Here is a 9,624-nt window from a genome sequence, read left to right as displayed (position 1 = left end):
GTCAAGGTGGCTCTGTGGTTGGTCGGGGCCTACTCCTCTCTCTGGCCACAGCTCTGGGCCTTTTTCCACGCAGCCTGCTTTGAGCTCTCCCTGGACTTTGGGAGCAGCATGAGATTTTTCCACGCTTCCGGCTCTGTCGCCAACAAGCTGAACAGTGACTTGGCGTCAGGGTGGCAAAGAGAATAGGTGCCTTACTGGGAATGGGCAGTGGCGGGGGGGGCAGGGAGAGGGAAGCTAGAGGGTGGACAGGACCTCCTGGCAGGGGCAAGAGCAGCCCCAGCTCCCGCCTTCCTGGAACCCTTCCGCCGTGGAGCCCCCCAGGCTGAGGAGGCCTCATAGGGGCCATTTCACAGACCAAGAGGCTGAGTCACTTGCCCAAGGTTGGGCCTCTGGTGAGTGAGAGGCTGCAATTGGACTGGTCAGGGTGACCCGGGGCACACGTTCTCACCACCTCACCACAGTGCTCTCTTCCCATGACAGCACCCTGCCCAGAGGATGGTGGCTGGGCCAGGCGCTGCCCCTACTGTCTCACAGGCCTCTCGGAAGTCAGAGATGGACAGGGGTTTAGGTAGTCCCTCCTCCCTCCTGTCCTCATGGATGGATGCCTGTGCCCTCCCTGGATTTTCTCACGGTCCAAAGGGGAAGGGTTAGCCCCTGGAGAGTATCTTATCTCTTGTTTGATGGATGGTCCAGAGAGGGTGAGTGGCTTGTCTGGGGTCACAGAGCAAACTGGAGTCAGGGCCACCCAAATACAGGAGTCCTGACTCCCAGGCACTCATGCACTTGCGGGGCGGGGCTTGCACTGTCTTCCCTGCTTCCCAGGAAGATACCTTATGGGTAGATGTGGGAGGAAACAGGCCGGCCTTGACCAGTCCCATCCACTCAGCTGTTAAATATTCTGGGAATCCATAAAACTGACAGCCCACTGGTGGGGATGGTCGTGGCTCCCAAGTGTTCCCCGCTACCCAGCAGGGATACATGGGGAAGCCTCCAGTGCAGAAATCGTGCTCTGCCAATTCCTGTGTCTCCAGCTATTCCCCATCTGAAGAGTGAGGTGGTTAGACCAGGTCCCTGGTTTTCTTCCAGCCACCCGCTGCTGGAATGCCAGGAGCTCTCTTCTGTGCGGGGGGGGGAAGCTGCCGCTGGCCTCAGCTTCCCCATCTGTGAGATCGGGCTCCGTGCCTGTCTTGTTGGACTCATCAAGAGACCCATGGGGAGGAAGGGGCTTGCAAGGAGAGCAGCTAAGGAAAAGCCGGAATTGTCCAAGCCCTCTGTCCCTCCCTGTATCAGCAGCAGGCGACCTGCCCACCAGCTGGGGCCTCCCATTCCGTTCCATTCCCTTTAAGTAAGCTCTCTCCCTGTGCAAGGGAGCAACCGATCTCAAAGGCCCGGCCCACAAAGGGGCCCCCGACATGGCTGGGAACAATGCGGCCTGTTTACCTGACAGATTGTCCGCTTTCTTTTCATCTCGTAGGAAAAGAACTCCCGCGGGGAGCCGCTAATCCCAGAGTAAACAGATGACCTCGTGGTGCCTTTCTCCCGGAGGTGGGGTTCCTAGTGCAGCACCCCAACTGTGCAAACAGACCCTGGAGGGCTTGATGCGCCTGCGGGGGCGTGGCTGGGGACCTGGGCCTGGGCCAGGAGGGGCCTTTCCCTCTTGCCAGCCCTCTTTTCTTCCTTTGTGATTTCAATTGAATGGGGAGAAGCTCAAAGGCAGGGGCATGAAAGGTCAAAGCCAATTTGCAGGGCCAAGTATGGGGGAGGAGAGAAGGGCCCAGACCAAGCATTTGTTTTGGAGGCCTGACCTTGACCTGGAAGCAACCCCTCCCTCTCTCGGTTCTTCTGAGGACATTGCCCCGGCAGAGCTGGCTTTGCCTTCTGGTCGCCCCCCTTACTAGCTGTGTGACAGAGGCCAGCAAACGCTCCTTTCTGAGCCTCATTTTCCTCATCTGGAAAGCAGGGACACAGGGACCTGTCGGGTAGGACTGTTGTAAAATATTGTGGTGTGCTTTCCGTAAGTGGTGGCTATTTATGATTAGGGAGACAGTGAGGCTGAGTCTTGAAGCTGGAACAAAATGCCAGTGGAGGACAGAGGGTATTCCAGGCTGGAGGGACAGGCAGAGCTGGGACAAAGGCTCTCAGATGGCAATGAACAGTGCCTGTCTGGGAGACTGAATAAAATAGCCTCTGAAGCAACATATTATTGTGGGGTGGTTATCTCTGGGAGGGAAACAGAACTCCCCCGCTTCCAAGCAGTGTGACCTTGGGCCAACCATTTGACCTCTCGATCCTTCAGTTTTCTCATTTATGAATGAGGATGTGAAATCTTGTATCAAATGACTTTCATGAAGATGAAAAGAACCTGATGTATAGCAGACACTCAAACATTAGCTTTTAGGGCTTTAGAAAGGGCAAGTTCTCCCAGTACTTTGGGAGGCCAAGGCGGGTGGATCGCCTGAGGTCAGGAGATCGAGACCATCCTGGCCAACACGGTGAAACTCTATCTCTACTAAAAACACAAAACATTAGCTGGGCATGGTGGCCCATGCCTGTAATCCCAGCTACTTGGGAGGCTGAGGCAGGAGAATTGCTTAAACCCAGGAGGCGGAGGTTGCAGTCAGCTGGGATCCTGCCATTGCACTCCCGCTTGGGCAACAGAGTGAGACTCTGTCTCAGAAAAAAGAAAGAAAGAAAGAAAGAAAGAAAGGGTAGATTGCAGGTTCTTTATTCCCTGAACGAAACTGTGCGAGTCTGGTGGAGTCAAAGACACAGGAGACCCATCATGCCCACTTGGTCACTAGCAGATAGCCCTTTCCCTTGGGCTGCAGGGAGCCGGGGTGGGGGCCTCACAAAGGGTGTAGCCCTGAGCACCCAGCTGGCCCAAGGGCCTGAGCCTGTGACCCTGGGGTCTCCTGGGCTGTATCTTCTGGTCTGTTCCTTGGCTCTCCTGGGCATGCTCCTCTCATGTTAGTGCTCTGGATGTCCTTGATCCCCAGCCCCTATTTGGGGTAGAGAAGGTGAGAAATTCTTAGGGTAAGTTATGCTCCTGCTGACTTCTTCAGCATCAGACCCCTGATTCAAACACGTGGTGAGTTCCTGGGCCCCTTGGCTTTCCCAAAGGACCAGCAAAGGGGCTTTTAAAGAGAAAGAAGAAAAGGTAAGTAGGGAGTGTAATATTTGATGAGCACCTTAAAGCAAGTTCATGGGTATCAGATAGAAATGTTTGGCTTCACTTAACAGGAATCTCAACTCACTGTGGCTTAAACAAAATTAGGTTTATTTTCCTAACATCATAATTCTGAAAATGAGTGGTTGCTGGTCTTGGTCAGCTGCTGGTGATGCCAAGTACTGGGCTCTTTCCAGCTTTCTGTTCATCGTCCTTAGCATGTGGGCCTCCTCGTTGCCTTGTGGTGGCAAGATGGCAGCCTCAGCTCCATGAGAAAGTAGAGGGTCTCCCAGGAGCCCCTTGTTGGTGTCTCATTGGCCAAAAGTGGGTCACATGGCCACCCCTGGCAGCAAAGGATGCTGGGAATGCAAATACCTGGATGTTCTTCTCCAGTGTCAATGGCAGGGCCAGGGAAGCATGGGTGGGAGGTGTGGGAACTGGAGTGGAGTCATCCAAGCAGCCACCTGCCAGAGAAGATAGTACTGTAGTACTCACAGCCCAGTCTTACATATGGAAAGCTGATGCCAAGGGCAGAGAAATGCTTACTCAATATGCAGTTTGATTGATCTATTTAGATATTCTGGGCCAACAACCAGAGATCCAGAGATAAAAGTAATTTCCTTGCCTTCCAGAGAGAGAAGGAGAATAATAATAGTAATAATAACAATATACTAGCTAAAGTTCACTGAGTGTGTGCCAAGTGCTGGGCGCTTATTGCACACTTTCCAGATTTTATCTTGCCTCACGCCCACCCAACCCCAAGCGACAGGCACCATTCTAACTGCTGTGGAGGAAACTGAGGCTCCTTGAGGTTCAGTGAGGCCCGAGGCACACAAGCCTGCCCCCGCCTCCCACAGCATGAGGTGGTGGATTTAATAATCCAGGAATGAATCAGGCCATCGGGCAGCCTCCTTGCTAGGGACTGCACTGAGGATTTCTGAAAGTGGGGAGACACGGAAGCACCAATTAGAATTGCCCAGTCAAAGTGGGAAAGGTGCCTTGGGTGAGAAAAGACACCTGGAAGGACATGTTATTAGTGACCTAGTAAAATCTGAGGCATCCCGAGGGTCTATCTACTCACACTGTAACAGGATATTTTGTATTTAAAGGGATTGTTGGAAATAAAGTACTTGTAAAATCAGTGAGTGACATGAATGCAAATAGTTTGAAAATAAATTTCTTCAGTTTACAAAATGCTCAAAGACAGAAAAAGTAAAATATCCTCACATTTGATGCCGGTGATAGTGTGGTGAACTAGACAACATTTGCACACTGCTGGCGGGAGGGTAAATTGGTATAAACCTTTAGAAAAGCAACTTGAAAAGCATTCTTCAAAATGTGCTGATGTCTTGGTTTTACTCCTGGAAATATATCCTAAAGAAATGACAAATAAAATTAGATAGTTATTTCTGTGCAAGGCAGATAATTTGTTGAAATATGAATTTATGGGGTCTTCCCTTTGTATTTTTCCTTTCAATGTCCCATATACGTAGCCAGACTTCTTTCTGTTTCCTAGTCTCAGGGGCATTTGCAGATATTTGCCTGAATCTACTTGCAGGCAACATCCTTTCCTGTCCTTTGTGAAAGAAGAAGGCCAAGAAAGAAAACACCAGAAAAAAAAAAAAAAGGTGAGTGGGAAGGAAAAGGGAAAAAGAAGGTTTCTAGTATCTGGGAAGAGAGCCCAAGTCCCGGAGGCCTGACCTAAGCCCTTTCCATAGCAGTGCCTTGTGTTGTGGCATGGTTTTCCAAAAGTTGCTGTCTGTCCAGGGAAGCTGGAGTCAAAACACAGCCACGCTCCAGCATTCTGAGCCCTCAACCTGGCCCCAGTCATGGGGAGTCAAGGAGGGAGCTAGCTGGGAGAACCGGGACCTCTGAGGAACCTTCCCTGGTGCCTAGCAAATTGTGCAAACCCCAGACCCTTTGCTTGGCCTCAGAACCAGGGAGTCCTGAAAGTCACTAAGGTTGTTTTTTTCTGGCCAGGCTTCAAGTGTGGGATTTTAAAACTTTGAAAGTGACATTTTCACATATCCACATTCATGAGAAAACATATTTCCAAAGACAATGGAGTGTAGAGTTATTGTCTTCTTTGATTTTTCAACTAGTAGTGAAGTATTTTCCATAGGAAGATACTGAAGTCTCCTGCCCTGTGTTCCCTGAACTCCAAGCACGTAACTCAGTCCAACAACCTGGCCGGGAGATTCATTCTCTATATTTAGTGCCTCACTGTGCTTCGAGGTTTTTGGGTCTTGGAGACTTCTCAGAGCATTATCTTGTTTACCTCTGAGTCCCCAGTGCCTTGCACAATGCCTGGCAAACACTATGGGAATGAATGAGGAAATGAACAAGTACGTGAATGAATGAATGCATGAATGAAGAAATGGGTGTCTGGTGTCTGAGTTAAAGGGTCTGGTGTGAGATCCGTTCCTGTTGTCTCCGCATAGACGCTGCTGGCAGCCCTGAGGGCTGTGCACACGGGCCAGGCGGATGGAGTTAACTGCAAACACACTTGGGAAGTGTAAACAGCCCTCCTCCGGGCCAGGCCGACTGGCAGCCTCACGGGCAGCTTGCACAATCCTGTGGGCTGCTATGATACTCATTTTTGGGGCATGGAGTCATCTCTGCCGTGGGCCTCTCCCTCCTTGCCCTGGATTGTCTCGGCAACACAGATGGAACTGCGTGTCTGTTGTGAGTGGGAGGAAGTTCAGCCCCCCAGCCCCTCCAGGAAGCCCATTCTGATTTAGAGCTGCCCAACGCCCTAAGGAGGCTGGAGCTGAGAGGCAGCTTGGAGATCACCTAGCCCAACCTCTTCATTTTCCAGATGAAGGATCTGAGGCCTAAAGAGGTGGGGACAGTAAGGCCACTGTAAGTGTGTCGATGCTTGCCACAGAGCTGGGTGTCCTGGGATGGCAGCTGGTTTCAGAACCAGCCAAGCAAGGCCTGTAAATCCTGGCACAACAGGCTGTCCAGCCATGTGAACTTGGATCAGGGACTTCTTCCTGAGTCTCAGGCCCTTCGTCTGCTGGACGCTGAGTGCCAGCGTGTTGTGCAGACCTTAGGGAGCGCTGGTGGTAAGATGCCTAGCACAGTGCCTGGCTCAGACTAAGGCCTTCCTTCTTCTGCCTCCCTCTCTCCTTTCTTTCCAAACTCCTTGTGCTCACCATTCCTCCATGTCTGGGCGTGAAACGCCACTGCTCCCCTCAGAACCTCCACTTCGGGGCCATCCCCTTCCCCTGTTGGCTCTGTGTCATGTGGTTGCCTCTGTGTTCATTAGAATCCACTTTCTTTCGTGCTATTTCTATCTTCACACAACTGTTGATCCTGCCAAAATCATTCATTCATATTTTTCTTCTTTTCTCCCTTCTGATAGGCCTTCTCAGGCCCCTGCTATCTGACAGGCCTCTGCTGGGCAGAGATGCTCATGGCTGGCACCTGCCCCTACAGAGGGTGACTGCTTCTCTGGAGAGGCTGCGTGGGCAGTGACAGCACAGGGGAGGAGAGCCGGATGGCAGGGGCAGTGCTGTGTATCCTCAAAACACTGTGCCATCTCTCTCCCTTTTGTATGCTGTGCTAAGCAGAATGATGTGCCCCCCAAAAGTGTCTTAGTTCAGGCTGCTAGAACAGAACTTTATAGACTGGGTGGCTTTAACAGCAGATATTTATGTCTCACGATTCTGGAGGCTGGAAGTCTGAGGTCAGTGTGCCAGGATGGTTGGGTTCTGGGGAGGGTCTCTTCTGGGCTCACAGATGGCTGTCTTCTTGCTGTGCACACCCGTGGAAGAGAGCAGAGTGAGCCATGGCAAACTCTCCTGCCTCTTCTTCTAAGACTGCTCATCCCATCGTGGGGGCTCCAGCTTCTTGACCTCATCACCTCCCAACGGCCCCATCTCCTAACACCATCACAGTGTGGGGTAGGATGTCAACATTGGAATTTTGGGGTGACACAAACATTCAGTCCATAACAGATAGCCATGTCCTATTCCCCCAAAACTGTGGATGTGACCTCACATGCCAAAAGGGCCTTTGCAGATGTGATGAAGACGCAGACCTTGAGAGAGGTGGTTATCTTGGATTACCAGGGTGGGCACGAGGGTCCTTGTGAGAGGAAAGCAAGAGGTCACAGGGAACAGAAGATGCTATTCTGTGGTTTTGAAAATGGAGGAAAGGGGTGAGCCACAAGCCAAGGAATATGAGCAACCTTGGAGACTTCCAAAGGAACAAGTCCTACTGATGCCTTGATTTTAGCCCCAGGAAACTCATTTCTGACTTCCAGATACAGAATGCAAACATAGAAGACTACACTTCCCAGTGCCCCTGCAGTTTGGTGGGGTCATGTGACTAATTCTGGCCAATGAAACATGGCACAGGTGACACTTCCCTTTAGCCCGAGGCTTCACCCTCTGCCTTTTCTCTTCCCCTGCCACAGCCACTGAGGACATTCTAGCTGCTCGGGGTGCAAAACGATGGAGCTGCCGGCAGCCTGAATCCCCAAGTGACTGTGTGGAGCAGAGCCTCCACCTGACTGCCAAAAACTACCAGGATCTGGGGTTACTTGTTACAGCAACATAACCCAGGCTCTCCTGACTATGAGTTCTCTGATGAGGCTCTTGCTTCACAGAGGAGGTGACAATTAAGCCTTGAGACACACATGTGCATGTGTGGTTGAGACCTCTGTGGGCACAGGTCTGTGTGCACACATATCTTTGTGCAACTCAGAGTGTGTGTCCGTTTGTGTGTGTATCTATGGGTTATCTCTGGGTCTACCTCTAGTTCTGCGGGGTCTGGCACAAACTAAGGTGTCAGGATGTGAGTGGGTGTCTGGTGTTGAGGGGTTGGATAGAGTGAGTAGGCTACAAGTGAATATAAGGGGAGGGTGTGATGACAGTGAATAGATGCTTTCGAAATCATGAGGAAGAAAAAGACGTGGGACACACTGGTAGCTCTAAAGGTGAATCCTGAGTCCTGTGCCACTGGGGGCCAGCTTTAGAGCCACGACGTGATTTATTAATCTGTAATTGCTGTGGGAGAGTGGCTCTTTCTGGAGGGGCGAGCGTGAACCATGTCAGTCCCACCACGGGTCGGGTTGGCATGCTGTGTTTATTGCCCACATTACTCACTGTTTTGTTACCTGAAATACATCTAATTCCTATTAATAACGAGCACTGTAGGGCATAAATTTCATCATTAGCATTAAATGACTTTATTGCAGGATACAAAGGAGCTGCCTGTGATGTGTGACGCAACTGCTGGCGCGAGGGCCTCTGGAGAGCGGGCGTGTGTGCACACGAGCACGCACACACATGAGCACTCTTATGTCCCGGTCATTGTGCAATGAGGGTGTGTGTCACAGGCAGACAACTTTTCTTGCACACTTACAGCACCTCCTGAAGCGAATGTTTTGTTTGCTCGGCTTACCAATGGAGTGTTGGAAAGGCCACTGTGCCCCTAGTTGGTGTGGTACCCTAGGCCCAAGACAGAAACTTGTTTTCCTGAGAGTCTGCACAGGCCGAGTGCAGGGCTAAAGGCCTTCAAAAGGCTTACCCGAAAGAAACCCAGGACCTATCTGTGGGTAGCAGTTGCAAGCCTCATTTTACATGGGAGGAAACTGAGACTCCCAGAGCCCAGAGGACCTGCCTAAGGGGTGCAGTGGAGCAATTGCTTAAATCCAGCCAGGCCTGGCCCTCTCTGCTCTTCCACGTGAACCTGAACCTTTCTTAGGTGCTCTGTCCCTCATTTTCCCAGTCAGTGGGGCTGGCTTATCCTCCCCTCCCTGCCAACCGCACAGGGCACTTTAAGATCAAGCCAGATGAGGTATTGGCAACACGGGAGACTGCAGGAAGCATGATGCACAGATTACCTGAGCGGGTTTGAACTGCGGTTTGGGAGCTTTATGACTGAGATTACTCATTCTCCTTCCTTTTTTTGTTTTGTAACAACTTTGTATCTTTCACTAATGGCCGTGAGAGTCTCCCCTCTGGCCCCTGAGGTTATTACTAAGAACTGATGTCAGAGCCCAGGTGGGGCAAGTGGTCAAGGGGCTTGGCGGAACTGCTCTTCTCCTGCTCCCCAGGTACACACTTGCCTTTGCAAAAACAACTCCCTATTTGGCAAAAGGCAGTGTTTGCCCTGGGACAGGGCCTTGCAACCCCACGCCAGGCCCTGTTTATTCTGGCATAAGCCACGGTGGTGGCCAAGCGCTCCAAGTTTATTGAACTTCCTGGATTTCTTATCACACAGCCTGCTCTGCCAGGGAGCAGGTGAAATGCTGATATGTGCCCAAGGGAAGATATTAAGGGGGCTGCAAACACCACCCCTGTCCCCCGAGGAGCAGGCAACACTGGGCAGGGCTGCTGGGGCCAGCGGGGGCAAGGTTGAAGGGGTAGGTCAGACATGGGGATAAACTTTTCTTCTCCTTAACCTTGCCCGAACCTAGGCTCCCCGCGGCTGAATTCCCACCCCTG

General features: G+C 51.6%; 1 protein-coding gene across 1 annotated transcript; it reads right to left on the bottom strand.

Annotated features, from left to right (window-relative positions):
- Window positions 1–29: 29 nt before the first annotated feature.
- LOC105542091 lies at window positions 30–1,569 on the bottom strand. The gene is given in 3 exon segments (XM_011983465.1): window positions 30–147; window positions 784–953; window positions 956–1,569. Coding segments are annotated over 3 exon segments (747 nt in total). The 5' UTR covers window positions 1,415–1,569.
- Between the last annotated feature and the right edge of the window lie 8,055 nt (window positions 1,570–9,624).

Source organism: Mandrillus leucophaeus, unplaced genomic scaffold, assembly GCF_000951045.1.
Source record: "Mandrillus leucophaeus isolate KB7577 unplaced genomic scaffold, Mleu.le_1.0 Scaffold25, whole genome shotgun sequence".
NCBI classification, from domain to species: Eukaryota; Metazoa; Chordata; class Mammalia; order Primates; family Cercopithecidae; genus Mandrillus; species Mandrillus leucophaeus.
This window is presented reverse-complemented; position numbering and strand designations above follow the sequence as displayed.